The 18,997-nt window shown below is 52.5% G+C and overlaps 3 protein-coding genes across 7 annotated transcripts; 2 read left to right on the plus strand and 1 right to left on the minus strand.

Moving 5' to 3' along the window:
- Positions 1-424: 424 nt before the first annotated feature.
- Positions 425-7,953, plus strand: KIAA1191 (KIAA1191 ortholog). Of its 2 annotated transcripts, XM_061456769.1 has the most exons (7): positions 425-561; positions 639-829; positions 2,118-2,244; positions 3,783-3,907; positions 5,113-5,219; positions 5,500-5,636; positions 6,090-7,953. In XM_061456769.1, the coding sequence occupies exons 1-7, from the start codon at positions 534-536 to the stop codon at positions 6,296-6,298; spliced, it is 924 nt and encodes a 307-aa protein (XP_061312753.1). In that variant the 5' UTR covers positions 425-533; the 3' UTR covers positions 6,299-7,953. The 2 variants fall into 2 exon arrangements, with proteins under 2 accessions (XP_061312753.1, XP_061312754.1); XM_061456770.1 differs by lacking the exons at positions 425-561; positions 639-829 and adding an exon at positions 840-991.
- Positions 7,954-8,440: 487 nt separating this feature from the next.
- On the minus strand, positions 8,441-14,474 carry SIMC1 (SUMO interacting motifs containing 1). 4 transcript variants are annotated; one of them, XM_061456773.1, is made up of 10 exons: positions 14,325-14,474; positions 13,058-13,798; positions 12,598-12,815; positions 11,979-12,048; positions 11,424-11,569; positions 10,781-10,957; positions 10,354-10,482; positions 9,273-9,429; positions 9,110-9,194; positions 8,441-8,899 (listed from the first exon to the last, which is right to left on the minus strand). In XM_061456773.1, exons 1-10 carry the CDS (start codon positions 14,433-14,435, stop codon positions 8,679-8,681), a joined length of 2,055 nt encoding a protein of 684 aa, XP_061312757.1. In that variant the 5' UTR covers positions 14,436-14,474; the 3' UTR covers positions 8,441-8,678. The 4 variants fall into 4 exon arrangements, with proteins under 4 accessions (XP_061312757.1, XP_061312756.1, XP_061312758.1 ...); XM_061456772.1 differs by having other exon boundaries at positions 12,598-12,818; XM_061456774.1 differs by having other exon boundaries at positions 12,598-12,818; positions 13,058-13,795; positions 14,325-14,471.
- Positions 14,472-18,166, plus strand: THOC3 (THO complex subunit 3). Its single transcript, XM_061456777.1, has 6 exons — positions 14,472-14,720; positions 15,196-15,352; positions 16,213-16,417; positions 16,747-16,908; positions 17,008-17,108; positions 17,425-18,166. Exons 1-6 carry the CDS (start codon positions 14,538-14,540, stop codon positions 17,586-17,588), a joined length of 972 nt encoding a protein of 323 aa, XP_061312761.1. The 5' UTR covers positions 14,472-14,537; the 3' UTR covers positions 17,589-18,166.
- The last annotated feature ends 831 nt before the right edge of the window (positions 18,167-18,997 follow it).

The raw sequence follows: 18,997 nt of genomic DNA on the forward strand, positions 1-18,997 counted from the left end.
CCCCCAGGCCTCACACCTGCCCGGTGCCATGCACCCACTGCCCACGGGACTCGCAGGTCCTCAATACACCCCGGTGGCGCAAGGCACTCCCGCGCCGGGCCAGGTCCCACGGCTGCTGGCCCTTCCCTGGAGCCTCCTTAAGCGGCTCCCGTGGCCCTTAGCCGCGCTGCCGCGGCCGGGGCGGGCTGAGCACCCCGCCGGAGGGGGGGGCCGAGGGCTGCCGGTGACGGGCAGGAACCGGGCAGGAACCGGGCAGGGTCCGGCTGCGCGGAATCCTTGGCCCCGCCCCGTCAGCGCAGCCCCGCCCCGCCCCGCTCATCCCGAACTACATCTCCCAGCGTGCTCCGCGCTCAGGACTCGCGACATCTGTGCCCCTCTAAGCTCCCTCCCGCGGGGGCGGTCCCTGCGCTCCGGGGCCGCTGTGGTACCGCTGTAGCGCTGGTGTTCTACCGGTGCTTTCCCCGCCATGGCGCCGCCGGGCTCAGCCCCACCACACCCCTCCGAGCCTCGCTAGCCTAAGCCGAGCCGCCGTCATGAGTGCGCGGCAGCCGGACGCTCCCGGTAAGCCGAGCCCTCAGCGCTCCCCGCCGGCCCGGGCAGGCCGCTGCGGCTCTGAGCGCTGCCCTCTCTGTCCGCAGCGCTGGAGCAGGGCGGCGGCCCCCGCCCGGGCAAGATATCGCTGCCTGTCGGCGTGCCGCGGCGGGCCTTCAGCTACGACGAGGGCTTGGAGGACACGGCGCCCATGACTCCGCCGCCCGCCGACCTGTGCGCCAGCGTCCTCTGGAAGCAGCCGGTCATCCCCGAGCGCAAGTACCAGGAGCTCTCGAAGGTACAGGACGGGAGGTTGCTGCGGTGGCCTTGGCAGCCGTCCCGCTGCCGGTGGCGCGGCACCGCCCTGGGGGAGCTGCCCCCGCCATTCGCAGCAGAGCCCCGGAGGCGCTGGGGACAAGAGCCCGGCTTTGCGGCCTGTCTCTCTTGTGGTAGCATTGCGGTATGGTTGGGATGGGCCTGTCTGGGGAGTCCCCTCGCTATGGGAGGTGTTTATAGGTTTAAAGCTGTGAGCTGAAACCAGGGCGAAGGGGTAGATCTGGGCTGGCTGTAAATTCTTTATGCAGAGGGTGGCGAGGCACTGGACAGACTGTACAGAGAAGTTGTGGATGCCCCATCCCTGGAAGTGTTAAAAGTGAGGTGGGGCTTTGCTTTGAGCAACCTGCTCTAGTGGGAGATGTCCCAGCCTGCAGTGGGGGCTAAACCAGACAGTTGTTGAAGGTGCCTTCCAGCCCAAACTGTTGCATGAAATGACTGTGGGAGGGCTTTGAGTACAGGACCAGCTCTTTTAAATTTAGAGGCCGCTTTCCCAGTTTGAAGTGGCACTGACTGTGGTTGAATGGAAGCAAGTAACTGTATCCCTTAGAGCTTAACCTCGGATTTTCACCTCCTTTGAAAAAAAAACCCAAAAAATATCTAATGGAGGGAAACCTGAAGTTGTGGTTTGGCGCAGAAAGCAAATTGTCAAGTTTGGGAGTGGTGACTTCTGTGCTAAGAGGAGGATTTCTGTGTTTCACAGGATTTCTTGTAGCATTCATTGTCTGGTCATTGTTGCCTGGGTCTTGTGGTCAGTGGTAGAGCTATGACTGCTGGATACACTGAACAGGGAACTGATACAAGGAGTGAGGTGGGAAGCGAGGTCTAAACACCAGCCTCTAATCTGTGTGCCTGCTGTTCTGTAAATAGCTTGTTTCTGAGCTGTCTCTGGAAGGGTGCTCTTGCCCAGTGGACCTTGAAGTCCAGTTTTCAGTTATGGGAATGGAAGTAGATATGTTCTGGTTTCTTTTCCTGTTGACCTTTTGTGCTTAGACTAACAACTTTTTGGCTCTGAGCCCTGCATGTTTCCAAATACTGGATGCAAGTTCTTGTTCTTTGCTAAGAATTGTAAGGTTCAAGCTCTAAACATTTCCTAGCTGTAGTGAGAACAGTGTATGGGTTTATTCCAAGGGATGAAGGCTAGCTGCTAGAGCAGCTTGGCCTTGTGTTTCATTTCAGTAGTTAGAAATGTGTCCTGGCAAGGTGCTGAGATACTTTCTCATCTTAAACTGTGCCCTGCTGCTTCCCCACAGATCGAGGAGGGGGATGCTAACATGAATGCATCCATCATAACTCCATCATTGTCTACAGAAAGTGTGAACAAGGTACCTGTGGTGAAGGCCAAGGCCACTCACATCATCATGAACTCTCTCATTACAAGTAAGAACTCTCACCTCTAATGTGGTGGCTAATGGGCACTTGAGCATGCTTTGTCTTGGTAGTGCCTCAAGGTAACTACCAGAGTTCCTGGACAGCTGGTGGGTTCAGACTGACTCTGTGCTTGAGCTGTATGAGGGTTTTTGGAGGGTGCTTCTAGAAGGAACTAGGGAATAAGCCACACTTTTACTGCCTCTGTTTCCAGGTGGTGGAGGTGGATGATAAGGGAGGGGTGCAGGGTATGCTATTTGCTGATAGGACACTGCAGTCTATGCCATCTTGTTGCTGAGGTGGCTGCTGCTGCTACTTGCTGTTTGCTTGTTAACTTGCTATTTTTGGATGACAGGTAGAGCTTTAAAATTAACCACAGTGGTGTGGAGAGCTGACATGCTGTGCTAATGAGGCACTTGCTGGCATTTCTGGTAGTTAATAGCAGCAGCTGCTGTCTTGCTTTAAAAAGCCCCCAAACTCATAAATAAAGATGCTTTAAAATGAAATTGGGTCAGTTTGCAACAAGAGGAATTATTCAAGAGTTAATCTGTCACTAATGCCTCTTCTTCTAGCAGCTGGGATCTCAGCTTCATCTTTTCTTCCAAGCAGTGCTTCCAAGGACTTCTAGGTTTTTCAGATCAGCATTTTGGAATAGCTGTACATCTGCACTTCTTTAAGTCTTGGCTCAAAAATAACCCATGGATCAGAAAATAACACCCAGGAATATAGACTTCCTCCTGGAAAGCAGCTTCTGTTCTAGTCTACTGCTAAAATGCTAATCTGGCTAAAACAATAATGGCCTAAAAATGTTCTTTTGTAGTGATAAGTCAGAAGGCCCAGCCTACACCTTCTAGGTGCTAACTTCAATCACAAATTGGAAGTAAAGTCCTCTGCATTCCTCATATGCAGTGCACTGTTCTTGTAAATAACTAGCAATAACATGTGAAGTGTTGCCTGTTTTAAAGGAGATACTGGGCTTCTCCAATAATCTTTGTGCTTGAATTCCTTTTGACTTTTTTCTTAGTTGATGTCACTGTATTGGATGCTGGCTCTGTATTTGGCTGAAATAGTTTATTTTACCTGATCTAGAACCCCTGGGAATCCTTCCCAGCTGTTCTGCAGGGCTGTGATTATCAGTTAGATCATGTGGGCAGACTTTCAGAAGACTTAATCTTTTTTGTCCAAAAAACTCCCTTGAATCTAAAGGGCCACTTAAAATGACCAGTGTATTGGGGTCTCCTAGATTTAGGAAGTTGTGATTGGGAGTGATGCCGCTGATAGGCAAGATAGATATGATTGCGGGTGTTGCATTTGTAATACAGCTGGTGATCTGGGACAAATCACTGTTCATCTGACTTAGCCTTATGACTCAGGATAGTTTTCAAGTCAGAATCTCACAAGTTTCATCTTGCTGCCTCTATCAACTCATCACAATGTGTAGGTACAAATGGTGAAAAAAAGTCTTGCGTTTGGTTGCTGCAGTTGCCTTTGTTTGTTAGAACTGTTTGTTGTGGCCTTTGTGTTTGAATATGTGCTTTTGTCTGTTCCAGAGCAGACTCAGGAGAGCATCCAGCGCTTTGAGCAGCAGGCAGGGCTGAGGGAAGCTGGCTACACCCCTCACAAAGGCCTCACTACTGAGGAGACCAAGTATCATCGAGTGGCTGAGGCAGTCCACGTAAGGCTTGTTTTGCATTGGCTTTTTCTGTGGGTTGTGTACTACCTTAACACATGCTTGGTGGTGGAACTGTTGGAGTATGTTGCTCTCCTTAAACTGCTTCCTCTGAAGGCTTTTACCTGATTGTGTAGAAAAGGTTACCCACTTTTATTTTAAAGTTAGCATTAGACTTTATAGCTTCACAGTCCTCTTTCAAGTGAGGACATGCTTACACAGAATCTAGTTTCTTGCTGTGCCTTTGGTGCCCCGCAGTTGACTGTTGAACTGTTTGTCCCAAGAGAACCTGTAAACCCCGTGTTTCTGAGGTGGAAGTCAGCAAATGAAATGTGGCTTGTCTCCGACTGCAAATAAAGACAAAGGGCCTGAATGAACATGTTTCTGATGAGCTCAGTTACCCACAATAATCTTGCAGTTGGAGTTTAATAGTGAACTGTTCTAGTGTACTCCCACAAGGTCAAAGTTTCAGTAACAGTGTTGAACTGCATTAGTGTGGCTTGGATACGCATGGGAAACATCCTGAGAAGGTGCCCGTGTGGTTGGTGAACTATAAATGCCCTTCAAGTGACTTCTTCAAAGTTCAGTTTGTACTGTAGGACTTGCAATATCCTGGTTTGCATACACCTAGCTCCTGTTTAACTGCATTTGAAGAGCACAGTCAAAATAATTGCAGTGCTCTAGAGCCGTGTTTCCATCCTCTTGTATGGGGTTTACTTCTTGGGGTGCTCCTACACCTCCTATGTTCTGTACAAGGTCTGGTCTCGCCTCCATTAGAGAACTTGTGGGACTGAAAGCTTTGTTGCTCTGAAAAATCCAGGAGATAGATGATTGCTGTGGTATTTTGACTTGCTACCAGGGAGCTGAGCTGATGGGATAAAGCCAGGTCTACTATGTCTGCAGCTTCCCTGTTAGTGCTGGTATTGAAGCAGCACATTACTGTTGTTGCCTGTGAAGTGGAGTGAGCTGTAGGTGGTGTTTTACTTCCTCTAGCCTGGAGAATGTGTTTTGAGCATAGTGGACTTCCAAAATGCTTAGATCTTGTGTGAAAAGAAGCTTAAGGTGTGTTTGCAAGTACTGCGTGTGGCTTTGGGTGAAGTGACAAATCCTTAATAGCATGTGATACAAACAGCTGCTCAGTTTGACAATAAAATTGGCTGTTCCTTATGTGTTGTATTTAAGCTCTGTTCCTTCTGCATTTCTCTGAACAGAAGCTGAAAATGCAGAATGGAGAGATGACAAAAGATGACAAGCAGAGTTCTTCTGCTCAGTCTACTCCAAGCAGCACTCCCCAGTCTTCTCCCAGGCATAAAAACAGGTACTCTCTTCCTGGCAGACCACTGCCTCCTTTGGTTTCCTGCAGGCTGCTGAGGTGGGAGCTGCTACAGGTAACCTTGTCCAGTGAGGGACTAAAGGGTGAAATTCAGAGCCTCCTGAAAGCTTGCTGAACTTGCACATGTGTATCTTCGTTCTGGGGTGGTAGCAATGCTATTAAGATTGTTTAAATTGCAACTTGATAACTGCATGTACAGTTCCTGCTACAGTGGGGCCACTTGAAGTATTCTTGTGTTTTATATGTATCAATGATTTTTCCCTAGGAGTTGGTTTAGTCAGGGATCCTCTACTTCTCTAACTGGTCTAGACTTTACCATGGAAACTGGTGGGGACAAATTACCATCTGAAAGATGGAGCTTTTTTGGACCCAAAACCATCCAGAAATCCACCAATGATCCAGGTATGTCCTCTAAAATCTCCCGTGTTGCAAGAGCTGGGGTAGGACTGTCACACAACAAACTTGCTGTCCGTTTCTGGAGCCTTATCCTGCTTGTCTTGCTACTTTCTAGGACCACTTTGTGAATATGCTGTTCATGTCATTTCTGTGCTTACATATAAGGCAGCTAGGTCCCTGGTATAGGTTTTACCTGAAAGCAGAAATAACTTGCACTGAGCTGCAGTGGAAGGGCAGGGTGTAAAGGTGGCAGCTTTTTATTCTCTCTGGTGGAACCAGAACTGGAAGTGTCAGCCACTGATGTGGGATAAGCTTTAGATGACCTGAAGCTGCTGGGTCTTGCATAGGGTTTCTGCAGTGTTGAGCACCAGTGACACTGTTCACTCCTGGCAGCATTGGAAAAAAGGACTTGGATGGTTTTCCTAGCTCTTATTTGCTGTGGTTTATTTTCTTTATCAGGAGGATTTACCATCCAGTCCTATAAGGGTGCCCAGAAGCCATCCCCAATGGAGCTGATGCGTGCTCAGGCTACTAGGATGTCAGAGGATCCAGTCACCTTCAAGCCACCCAAAATGGACACTTCAGTCACAGAAGGGAGGAAACAATCTCCACGGTCCCATAATATCAAACCTCGGGATCTGAATGTGCTGGCTCCCACTGGGTTCTAGGAAGAATGCTTCTGGTGTCTTTAGCATCCTACAGGGTGGCTTAGGCTCTGCTTCCTTGTCCCATTGTGCTGCAGTAAAATAGGAAAATCTCCCTTCCAGCTCTTCATCTCAAAAGAGGGCACAGTTGTGAATGTCCTCCTAAAGCCAGTCTTGCAAAAACCCCTGCACTAGTACAAAACCAATGTAAACCATCCTGTTTGCTGTGCTGCACCAGTTTGGTCTGCTAGGCTGCACTAGCTGTGCTTCCTGGTACACTACACTGCATTAGAACCTGGAATCATGTGTTGTGGGACAGTCCTGCATGTAGTGTGCAAGCAGGCTGGCTTGGCTACGTGTAGTCTGATTGTCTTGTCCTGCTCAGTGCTGAAGTACCCTTGGGAGGACTGTGGTTCTATGTGGCATGTGCAGAACACCAGCAGAAAACGATGGAAACAATCAAAGACTAAAAACTGGACCATTAACTGCCAGGAGGAAGTTGCTCTGGGAATGTGGAGGGTCAGTTTTAGATGTGGTGCTCCCTTTACTATCCAATGTGACCTTACAGTTTGACACCTTGTAATTCCTTGTCCTTGGATTGTATTTTTTTCCTTTTGTAAGGAAAAGAGGAACAGTGACCATTCTGAGATGCAATTACTGGAAAGATAGGGAGCAGAATCTAATGGGGCTTGGCAATAACGAGGAAGAATCGCTTCTCTTCCAACTCTTCATGTTCTTCCAAAAAGGTGGAAATGACCAGAGCTGGTTTGGCTTGAACTGAGTAATCTTCCTCTTTTCTTTCTGTGAAACAACACTGTCCTGCCCTAGACAACAGACCTGCAGATGTTCTGGCAATCTGACTGCTGCTTGATTTATTTGCTGTGTGGTTTTTTTACCCCCTAGCATCTTAATCTGAATTGTGTAGGTCTGGGGCACTTCTCAGTTAGGTTTTTTGCTTCATCAGCATTAAATACATTTTGCAGGGCTGGGGGAGCAGATCAAGGCTAAACATTCCTCCCTGCTGTGGTACTGCTGTATGTAAATTTTGGTCTAGTCAGCACCAGTTACTGGGAACAGCCAGTGCTTGCTTTCCTGAGAAGTGGCAGGAACTCCTGGCAGCCATCTAATTCCTTAAGCATTAGAGGTAGTGTTGGTCTAATCTTCACCTGTCCTGTGGCAAATGGGTCTCCTTTTGATCTCACGATTATGTTGCAGAGCTGCCTCAGCCAGCAGCAGGCTTTCTGTAGTGGTGAGGTGGCAGCAGCAGCCTTGCATCTGGTACTGGAAGATTCTGGACATTTTACAGAGGTTACTTAACAGCTGGTAACTGTTGAGTTCTGTGGATTCTGCCTCCTTAAACCAAACATTCCTCCTGGAGGGTGAGGCAGGGATGGCTCGCTTGGCTGCTGTCTGCTCTGAAGAAGCATGTTTTGTGGCTCTGGTTCCTCTCCAGCTTCAGCAGTGCTACTGATGATGCGTTGTGTTCTAAGTCTCCCACTCAGCCAAGCAGTTGTCACTGTGGCCGCTCATTTGCACCTTGGCAATCAGTCTCATTTGACATTAATTTATTTGTTGTCTGTATTCATGTCTCTAATGTGTATGATTTATTTTTTTTGTTACAAGAAAAATAAAATCCCTGTGAATGGAGGTCCAGCAGCTCGACCAGAGTTCCACTCCCAGCCTCTGTTGCCTCTGAATGGCCTTTGAATGCCTATAGAAATGCCTAATTGCTCTCTGACTTCAGCTGTGATTTGAGTTTATGGCAATGGATTTGAATTCAATATTCATCTTCATCACACGCATGCTTGCCTGCACTGCAGACACTTTGGTGTTCTGGAAGAGTCCCCAGTCCTCCCTGTTGACATGCTGATCCCCTTGGGCAAAGTCACGTAGGTTGATTTGGAGCAGAAATGTCCCTCTACTAATGTCTGACCATTGTGGCTTGGGGATCCCTCCCCTGGGAATGCCCTCGCTGCACCCCATGCTTGGTATTTTCTAAAATATCATATTTTCCTAAATATTGAATGGTATTTTGGCATTTTGCTTGCTGTGCAAACTATTGTCAGTTGTGCCTGCATTAGTCTAATGCTATCCCAAGGTACGGTTGACAGAAGTCTGTGCTTCCTTTGAGCAGGGCTGGCACCAAGAGAGACGTCTCAGCATATAACAAAAATAATTTATTTTTTAAAGTGTACAGAGTGCTTGGTAAAACTGTGGAATGAGGCAAATTTGCAAGGGAACTGAGACCATGTAAACCAGACATTTGTTTTTTTCCCAAAGAAATGTATAACCAAACTCATGATGTACAACACTTAACACTGCAGCATGAGATGGGGGTTTCGATGGGGTTTTATAGAGGAAATGTGAAGTTCTTTGTGCCCCCCTGCTGCAGTGAATGTCTCCATCAGGTAGCAGTGATAATGAGGAACAACTCCCGAAGCAAGTTCAGTTTCTCCATGATCTGCAGAGGAAAAGGCTCCCCCAGGACCTGCTGCATTCGGCTGATGAAGTCCTCTATCTTCAGATGGATGTCCAGGTGGCCAATGTCATCGCTGTCCTGGAGCTTGGGCTTGGCCTTCTGAATGATCAAATCCATGCGTTCAGTGAGTGAGCTCCGCAAGTGCTCTGCAAGAGGAAATGCTGGTGGGGAGAGGTAACACAATGGGTTGCCTGACCTGTTTAGGGTCCTGGGAAATGGAAGCACATTATCTTTCTAATACTCGGTAACCATGAGTTCAAGAATGGTAAGAAATGAGGAGAAAAAGGGTACTTTGGTTGTTCTACTGCAGCCTCTTGGTAAGATCATGCTTGTTAATGCCAAAACAGGCTGCTTACCCAGTATTACATTTTGGTAACTCAGCAGCAGCAAACTCAAGTACTCCAGCATCTCATCCCATTTTTGCCATGTTGCTGTTTCATCCTATGGCAGATGACAATATTTGGTTATTGGAAAAGGGTTTCTTAGGACAAAAGGGAAAGGAGAGGTCAGACTAAATACCTGGTATTGCAGCAGCACAGAGGAGTGTCTAAGGAAATAAAGGATCTTGGCCAGGGACAAAGGCAAGGTTGTAGGTACATCACAGCTATGTTGGAACAACAGCTCTAGCAGTTTGCAACGCAGGAGTTGGCTCCCCATGGTATTTAGGAAAGCTTCCCTGGAAAACAAAAGGGATTCACTTTAGGGGAGACAGCACAGCCTGACCAGGGACAACTGCTCCAGCATGGTGTCACACTGGTGCTGATCCAGTGCAGATGTGGGATGACTGCAGGGGCTGTGCAGCGGTGCAGTGGAAGGAAAACCACCAGATGTGATAAGAGACCTTTGCTATGCCTTATGTTTATGTCCTTAGGTCTGACCTGTGGCCACTGCAGGTTGGCATGCTCTGTCAAGCAGCTTAGCTGCTTCACTTCACCCTGCCCAGCAGCCTGTGCAGCAGTTGCCCATTCCTGCTGACTTGCAGGGAGCACAGCCAAGCAAGTGAGATGTGGCCAGCCAGATCCAGGGCATCTGACCTGGGTGGAATGATAGCTTGGTTAGTCAGATTGGCTTGATTAGACCTGTTGTGCACTCTGAGAGAGTTCTGCTTGCTGGGGGTTTCAGGCATGGGTTTGAAATGTCTGTGGGTTTAGTGGTCTCATGTCTACACAGAGCCTGTCAGGCCCTTGTGCTTTGCCTTCGGATACTGCATTTCTTAGAGAAGCAATCAAAAGGATGCCAAGGCAAAGCTGTAGGAACTCTTTATTTCTGATGAGCTACCCAGCTGCCTCTGGGAATCAGCAATGTGTCTGCCAGTACTTTGCTGTGCTGATGCAAAGTGCTGCTTTTCAGGCCCTCTTTACAGTTTTAAGGTCCTGCAACTTCAGCAAGTGAGAATCAGCTGTCCTCAGCAACACACCAGCTGGGTAGATGTGTACAGCTGGTGGCGGTGTGTCTCCATGGGAGATACATGCTTTAGCTGGCTCAGTCATAAATCAGCCTGTCTTTACACTGTGGTACTTTATGCATCCTGACTTGGAAGTAAATTAGGAATAAGCCTATTGTGCAAGGCAGCATCTGCCTGTGTGAACATTTGTCTCACCTTTGGCTCCTCAGGGGAATATTCAGTATAAATGGGAATATCACATCTGCAATCTTACAGGAGCTGCAGTTGGGAGATTTGTCCACTTCCACTGCGATGGACAACATCCGCTGGAGCAGGAGGGTCACCCTGGATCAAAGAAGCAGTTAACACTAGGAGATGCTACCCCTTGGCTTGCAAAGTAAAGCAGTGGGGATGGCATCTAGCTCCAGCCTTATGCTACATGCAGGAGGAGGATGCTTATTGAGCTAGTTACTAACCACATGAGGAAGTTATTGCTTGCCCAGTCTATGTCTACCCAAAGGAGAACCACCAAAACTGGTCCCAGGTACAGCTTGGCTTCCCTGCCCTGACAGAGAGAGACTGTTTTCTCCCTGGCTTGGGCCCCATGGTAATGCCAGCAGGGAGTCAGGAATTTGGGGCTTACTTCTGCATGAAGAAAGCTTGTGGAGCCACCTCTGCCTGGTTAGTGCTGGCCAGCCATGCTGTAGATGAGCTGTGTTCGGCCCTTGCTTCTGCTGAAGATGTAGTTTCTTGTGGTTGTTCCTGGGGCTCTGACAAATAGACTCCTGTGACTGTTGCGACCAACCATTCAACCACCTCCCTGGAACAGAAACAGGAACTTTAGTGGGGATGGGCCCAGTTTGGTTGTGTTCTGACCTCTAGATCCATCCTGGATGGACCTCTAGATCCATCCAGGACTCTGGATGATGGAGTCCTTCATCCAGAGGAAAGACCCCAAGGATGAAGAATATGCTTGGACAGGTTGGGGAGTAGCTCTGTTGAACAGTGGATTTCTGTGCTTGTCAACAGGACTGCCTCCGTCTCAGTTCTGTCCTGAGCAATGCAAATCTGAGCCCATTCCTGGGAAAAGCCTGTGAGATTGCAGCTGGAAATGCCTCGCAGCATCTCTGGTGGTTTGCTTTTGTAAACCTGCTCCTGTTCTTTATGTTTGGGCCCTACACTCCCTGGGCTTCCTGGAAGGTCTGATCTGGAGCCTGAAGAGGTTTTCTCTGAGCTCTGCCTCTTAGCATCTGATTAGAGCATGGGGAGGAGGAGGTGTCCCTTACTTGACATTGTTGAAGCACATGTCACACGAAAGCACTTTCTTGGCAATCGACTTCTGCAGCAGGCGCAACCTCAGGTTCTGCTGGAAGTCGTCCTCCAGGGTCTGCACCACGTACTGCAGGAAGAGGAGCTGGCCATGGGGCTTCTCCTGAGGACAGATGGAGAAAGTATGAGCCTGGTGGAGCTGCGGGGTGAGAAGCACCAGGGAATTTGTCTTGGGAATGGGCTGATGCATGTGGATGAGGAGTAGCTCCAGGAGGGGCTGCCTGCCTCAGGAAATGCCCTAGTGGCCTTGCTGGACCTGTTCTACAATTGCACTAAGGCTGTGACCCAGAGGCTTTATCTGTTGCTGTGGCTTCTGCAGATGAGAGCTGTGCAGCAGGTTGGGGAGCACTAAATGAGACAAATGTGGGATACCCAATTGGCAGTCGCTGCCCTTAGCAGCTGCAAACCATTCTGGAGCAGAACACTGCCGGGTGAAGCCCTGGGGCAATACTTACCCTCAGGCACTCTATGCTGGATGATCCCTGCTCAATGTGACACGTGGTGCCAAGTACCTTGTCCTCCATGATGTACTTCAGCAGCGTCCAGTCCCATCCCACTGTGGTGGCGTTGGCTGGATGGAGCCTGCAAACACAGCAGTGTCCATTTGGGCTGAACTGCCCAACCTCCTGCCAGGAGGCACAGCAGCCCCTGGCCCTTCCCAGCCCTGCTTCCTCAGGGGCCTGCCTTGCCTTCTCTCCAGCTTTGTCCTCTCCCTACCTCTTCCCCGGACCACGTTCACTTCCTGGAAGCACCTGACTGGGGCTGCACTCCATGGGGAGTCCCAGGACTCATGGCCCTGTGGCCTCACAAAACATTATGCTTCTATGTGGGATCCCTGAGGACAGCAGAGGGAAACGCTCCAGCCACGTCCCCTGCTGCAGCTCAGGGAAGGCATTTCTGCCATGTCACATCAGTGAAGAATGAGATCTGCACTTCAGGAACAAGGCAAGCACACTCCTATCCTCTGGTGTCACAGGTTGTCCCTGAGCCACCCTCGGACAGCCAGGGATGTGCCTGTGCTTGTAACAAGATCATCCTGGGTTATAGAAAAATCACTCCCTGCTCTGTGTGTGAGGACCATAGAGAATAATCTAGCCAGCCCGAGGGCACTGTGGCAAAGGGAACACGTACATTTGGATCTTCAGCAGCAGCATGTAGGTGTCCTTCAGGATCTCTCCTCTGTGGTTGTTCAACAGGATCTGTCTGATCAAGTAGGAGATGATTTCTTTTGGGGGACAGTGCTGGTAGGAGATGAACTCGTTCAGGAAATGCAAGGTGGCCTCCACGAAGTTCTCCTCCATGGTGTTGTGGACCATGCTCAGCTTTCCGCTGGGCATGAGCTCAGGTTTCTGCTGTGTACAAGGCAAGGCAATGGGTGAAAGCCAGCTCCCCCTCACACAGGGGAACCGAGCTGTGACCTGGGGCCAGCCACGAAGGGAACGGTAACAACCAGAGATCCCAGGTGCCTGGCAAAGCTTCTCCCAAGAGGAGAAGCAGAGCTGGGGCTGCCCCTGCTCCATCCTCTATCACCAGGGCTGCTCTAAGCAGGCTCCAACTGGGCTTGGTAGCAGCTACTCTGAACATCATTTACCTGCTGTGTTTCCCTGTTGGGTGTTACGCCTTGGAGGAAGAGGTGCTGGACTCCGCTTCTCCTGAAATAATGCAATTTGTTCAGCCAGACCTTGTTTTCAGCCTTGGTCCTGGCTGGGGCTGGGGTAATTTGTGGGATTGCTTTGTGTGGCTGTAAATCACTTGCTTCCAGCAAAGGCCCTTGGGCCTTCCCTGGGGTTGTGGGGATGGCTGAGACAGGGCTCAGCCTTGGGGGAAGCTCCCTTTGCTGGCAGAGATGGGGAGTCTCTTCCTCTGGGCCACTGGCTCTCCAGCTACTGCTGCTGTCCAGGCTGGAGGGGGACAAGGACAGCAGATCTGAGTCCAGCTGCATGCTGGCCAGAGAGCCCAAGTCACTGTTGAAAGTGGTAGTGCTGCAGTTCTGCGCTGGGCTGCTGGAGGAGCTGCAGCAGCTGGGGGTGGGAGAGATGCAGCTACAGTCTGTAGCTTCTGCTGTGTCTGTGGTGGCACTGGGCTCCATGGGAGCGCTGGGACAGGGCGCTGCAGGGCTCGACCCTGCCTCTGTTTCTTGCTTCAGGGTGGAGAAGAGCCAGGGGTGGAACGTGTGTGCTGCCGGGGAAGCAGGTGCCTGCCCAGGGTCCTGGTCAGCCTGGCTGGTGCTGGGGGGAGGGCTGCACGTGTCCTCTGTCAGGTCGATGATGGTGAGGCTCGTCCATGGTGCCAGGTCTGTGCTCATGTCCTCGCAGGTCAGATCGATGATCTCCTGTGGGGATAGAGGAGACAGCGCTGTCATTGTGCCTCGGCCCTCCCCTGCCAAGGACCTCTGCACTGTGGCACTGTCACCCTAGCTCAAGGGGCGAGAGGGTCTCAGTGGCAGCAGCCCAGAAAGAGAAACCAGAGGCAAAGACCCCGCTGCCTGGCTGAGGGGATGGGGCCCTCCCTGAGGTGCAGCTGCGGGGACCAAGGCGGGGGACCGGGGTCCTTCTGGGGCCACACGGCCAAGGGGCCTGGGACCCCGCGGGGACACACTTGGGGACCAGGCTTGGGCTGGCGGGAGGCGGCCGAGGGGACCCGATCTCTCCTGGGGAGGTTGAGGATGCCTGAGGGATGCGGCCTGGCTGTCCTGCGACGGACGGCGCTGAGGGGGCCCGGCCGGGCTTGCGGTCCGTGGGGTTTCATGTCCCCGCGCGGCTCCCGTACCCGGCCTGCGCCTCCGGCCGCGGCGGAAGCGCCGCCATCTTTGTGAGGGAAAGCAGCGGGAGGCACCGCCCCGGCAGCCGCGGACTCACCGCGGGGGACGGCAGCGCGGGCCGCGATGGGCGGCGAGGGCGGCGCCGGGGCGGCGGCGAGCGGCTGCCCTCCGAGTCCTGGTCGCTTATGAGGACGACGCTGTCCGTCATTTTCGCGGCGGGCGGCGGCGGCAGCGCTCCGGCCGGGCATAGGGGGGCGGCGGAAGTGCGTCATTCGCGGCGGCCGCGGGGCGGGGCGGTGGCGGTCGCGCCATGGCGCTGTCGCCTTACGTACAGGCCATGCAGGAGCTGTTCCGCGCCAACACGCGGAGCCGCGAGTTCCCGGCGCACGGTGCCAAGGTGCATTCGGTGGCCTGGAGCTGCTGCGGCCGCCGCCTCGCTTCCGGCTCCTTCGACAAGACCGCCAGCGTCTTCCTGCTCGAGAAGGACCGGCTGGTGAGGTCCCCGGCACCGGGCGGGCGGCGGTTCGGCACCGGGGGGGGGGGGGGGGGGGCACGTGGAGCAGACACTTGGATCGGTGCAGAGGCATCCCGGGAGCCGTTGGACTGGGAATGGTGATTCGGGCCGGTAGCACGGACCCACCCCTCCAGTCCCGGCCGCTCGGACACCCGCCGCTTTGGCATGGTGGGTTGGCCCCGGTGGTCGGTACCAGACGTCGAAGCAGGTGCTTGGGTCTGTACCGGGAGGGGAGCGTCGCCAAGGACGCCGCAGGCTGGTGCCAGGGTTGGAGCTGGTGTCAGGCTAGGGAGGGCTGCTCCGTGCCGGCCGGCTTTGGACGCAGGGTGTGACTGACACGGTGATGGGGCTCTGGGCTGGGCTCCCGCCCCCCTCTGGTAATAGGGTGCAGCATTCTGGGATAGGAGAGGGGCAGAACCAGGCTCATCCTGTCTTTGCTGTCCTCTCTCTCCAGGTGAAGGAGAACAACTACCGGGGCCATGGGGACAGCGTGGACCAGCTCTGCTGGCACCCCAGCAACCCTGACCTCTTTGTCACAGCATCTGGGGACAAAACCATCCGCATTTGGGACGTCCGCACCACCAAGTGCATCGCCACTGTCAATACCAAAGGTGAGGCTCTGTCTTCCCCACAGCACCTCCTCTGTGGTGGACCCCTCGGCAGCGATGCAGTGCTTTGCACCCTTATTGTGGGTATTGGTAGTTGGGGTGTCTTTGCTGAGTGCTGTTATCTCTGTGTTGCACTCATCTGGAAGGAGCAGCAGTGAACGTGAGAGCTGATGTACTCTGATGTCTGGACTGGAGAAACTGCTGAATTTCATTGCTGGCTATTATAATGTCCTGTGTACTTGTCTCTGGAGTCTGTGGGCTGCCAGACTGGAGACTGAGGAAAGGCAAAATTGCAGAGAGCCATGGTGGAAGTAAAAGTTTTTGTAGATTCAGAAAACCCAGTTATTTCAATTCATGTACTGGTTAACCCAGATACCATCTTTTCCCTTGGAAAGCTTCAGTTTTGAGGTTTGGGGGCTGGAAATGGCATTGTAAGATGGCATAACTGCAACCTGCCTTGTTCTTACCCTTGTTGACAGCAAATACCTAGGTATTTATTGTTGGCTTATGTGTTTTCTGGATCTCAAAGATCACTGGATTCTGAGACTCTTTGAGTTGACCTTATTCGGAGGTTGCTGTGGAACCATTTTGTATGAAGTGGGAAAGGTCATGATGTGGTCATGTCAGCTTGAAGTTGCAGTCCTATTAAGTTTAGTTTTCAATAACTATTTGCTGGACAGCTGCTGTATGGGGTTTATGTGTTACACTGCAGGTCTGGCACTCAGTCCCGTCTGGGAGTGGTTTGGAGTTAGTGGAGCAGACTGTGGCCTTGGATCAGGAATAAAGGCTGCCTGTCTGCTTAATGTGTGGCTGCTGTGAATTACTGGGTGGCAACGGGACCTGCTGCCTTTCTGTTCCTCCAGGGGAGAACATCAACATCTGTTGGAGCCCTGATGGACAGACCATTGCAGTAGGGAACAAGGATGACGTGGTCACCTTCATTGATGCCAAGACACATCGCTCTAAAGCTGAGGAACAGTTCAAGTTTGAGGTCAATGAGATCTCTTGGAACAACGATAACAACATGTTCTTCCTCACTAATGGGAACGGTTGCATCAACATTCTCAGGTAGGTGCTGTGGCTAGCTAGGATGGCTGTGGCAGATACCAGTCTGCAAGCCCTTTTGCCGCTTTTTGGGGAACCTGAGCCCCACACTCCAGTGATTCCCAGCCCTCTGGGGTGGGAATGAACTTGCCTGAAGCTGAGGTTGCTCCAATTCTCGGCTGGGCTCTCTGAGAGTAACCCTGATGCTTTGCCTCATTCTCCCAGCGTTTCCAGGAGCATGGCCCTGCACTGGTGGTTTGCTCACAGTCCATCCCAGTGTCCCTCATGCCTGCCCTGCTTGTATTCGAGCCCTCCACTTCTCTCACTGCTTCCTGCCCTGTCTATCTCCACAGCTACCCAGAACTGAAACCCATTCAGTCCATCAATGCCCATCCTTCAAACTGCATCTGTATCAAGTTTGATCCCATGGGGAAGTACTTTGCCACAGGCAGTGCTGATGCGTTGGTCAGCCTCTGGGACGTGGATGAACTGGTGTGTGTGAGGTGCTTTTCACGGTAGGTAGTCCTGTCCCAGAGCTGTTTGCCTCCCCTCCCTGGTGCCCGTGCAGGAGATGATGCCACAGGTTTGCTGTCTGCTTTGCTCTGTGGCTGCAGGCTTGACTGGCCCGTGCGAACGCTGAGCTTTAGCCATGATGGGAAGATGCTGGCATCGGCATCAGAAGATCACTTCATCGACATTGCAGAGGTGGAGACAGGTAATGGTTTCTTTTTGGGGAGCAGCAAGGAGGGAGAAGGGCTAGTGGAGCTGGGAGGGCACCGGGAGAATTAGTCTGAGAGTATTGCTGTGTAGAGCAGAGCGCCGTGAGGGGGAGCCTCTACCTCGTTAGTCGGTGGCAGGCATGCGTGTCATGTCTGCTCCTTGTTACCGGGTGATTAAAAGGCTCTGTAGCAGCGTTTGTTCCTCCTCTGCTCTGTGCAGCAGGGAAGCAGCGGGTGCCTGGCTCTGGTGTGTGTTGCGGGGCAGCAGAGGGCTCGGGCTCTCCAAGCTGACATGGGCCTTTTTCCATGCAGGAGAGAAGCTCTGGGAGGTGCAGTGCGAGTCCCCCACCTTCACAGTGGCTTGGCACCCGAAGAGGCCGCTGTTGGCCTTCGCCTGTGACGACAAAGATGGCAAATACGACAGCAGCAGGGAGGCAGGAACTGTCAAGCTCTTTGGCCTCCCCAATGATTCCTAATGAATCTGCACGGGGGGAGGCAGCGCTTGCCTGCTCTCTTGATGGGAGGGTGCTTAGTTAGTGTAGGTCAGGGTAAGGAAATGGCCCCCCTCTTCTGCCTGTTTGGCAGTGCTGCGACCTCAGGCTCAGCTCTGCGCATTCTGTTCTCAGGAGCATCGGTGAAAAAGCAGCTTATGTGCTGGGGAGGATGGGGGGTACGGGCAGGGCCCTCCTTGCCCTCCGAGGGCTGCTGCCTCCTCTCTGGGGCATGAGGGGAGGCGCGTTGCTTTGAAGGCAGGTGGCCAAAGAAACTGTGTCACTGAAGGTGACTGCTGAGGAGCCTCCCGTGAGAGGGGACCTGCACAGGCCAGGCTCCCCAGCAGCGCTCAGCTACGTGATGTCCCCTTGGCCCCAAAGGCTGGGTGGCAAGGGTAGTCTGGGGAGCACAGCCTGTCCTATCACCTCCCAGATGTCCCATGTTGCTTGCCTGCATTGGGGCAGCAAGGGGAGGATGGGGGGATGTGAACTGGGGGATGTTTCCCCATCTGGGGCTTTTTTGTTTGTTTCTTTTGTGTTTGTTTTTTTTTTTTTAATGTATGTGGTGTGTTTTTCTAATTTTGATAAATCCTCTTCCATAACGAAGGTGCCTGTGGTTGCTCTGGGGGGGCAGAAGCAGGTGCTGAGCTGCTCTCCCTTTCCTTGCCTCCTTCCCCTTGGCCATGGCAGGGGTCTGTGTGGAGGGGCTGTCCCCTTTGTCCTTGTCCCCTCTTGCTGTCTCCCGTCTTGCGCTGTCACCCCACCAGAGGGCGCTGCGCCCCCGCGCTGGTGACAAGTGGCACCAGCGGCACGGACAGGATGGGGACAGCCACAGGGACTTGTCCAGTTCCGTATCCCTGCGCCTGTCTGGCAGCATGGGATGGAACGGGGCTGTGGCCCCTGCAGAAGGTGCTGCATGTCCCACGCATGGCAGAGCCCTTCCCTGCACCCCTGCCGCGGGTGGTACATGGTGTGTCCCCTGTCCCTGCTCCCCAGGCCAGGGAGCGGCTGTCCTGTGGGGCTTTTCTTCCCCCTGTGCTGACATGCTGGTCACAGGCAGTCACCACACAGCAGTGGGTGCAGCCTGCCTGTGATGGAGACCTTGCCTGCAAGATCTCTATCATTTCCTACCCTCGTATTTTTTTCTGACAGAAGCTTTTCCAGGTGACTACTCTGGTGATGCCGCCTGCGTAACAGCTGAGCTCTTTGCTAGTAAATGATGGCAGATCAGTCAAAGCTGAGGCTGGCTCTGGATGGAGGCCTCCTGGCACTGCCAGGGGTCCTGGGGGGGGGCACAGTGTGCTCTGTTGCCCAGGGTCTGCCTGTAGCCTTGTGCCCTGCTCATGGCGGGGCAGAAGGCTATGAACCACCAAAACCAGCCCATGTACCCCCGG

Source organism: Pezoporus flaviventris, unplaced genomic scaffold (assembly GCF_033815535.1).
Source record: "Pezoporus flaviventris isolate CSIRO_AGI_PZ_B2104156 unplaced genomic scaffold, CSIRO_AGI_Pfla_v1 ptg000023l, whole genome shotgun sequence".
NCBI classification, from domain to species: domain Eukaryota; kingdom Metazoa; phylum Chordata; class Aves; order Psittaciformes; family Psittacidae; genus Pezoporus; species Pezoporus flaviventris.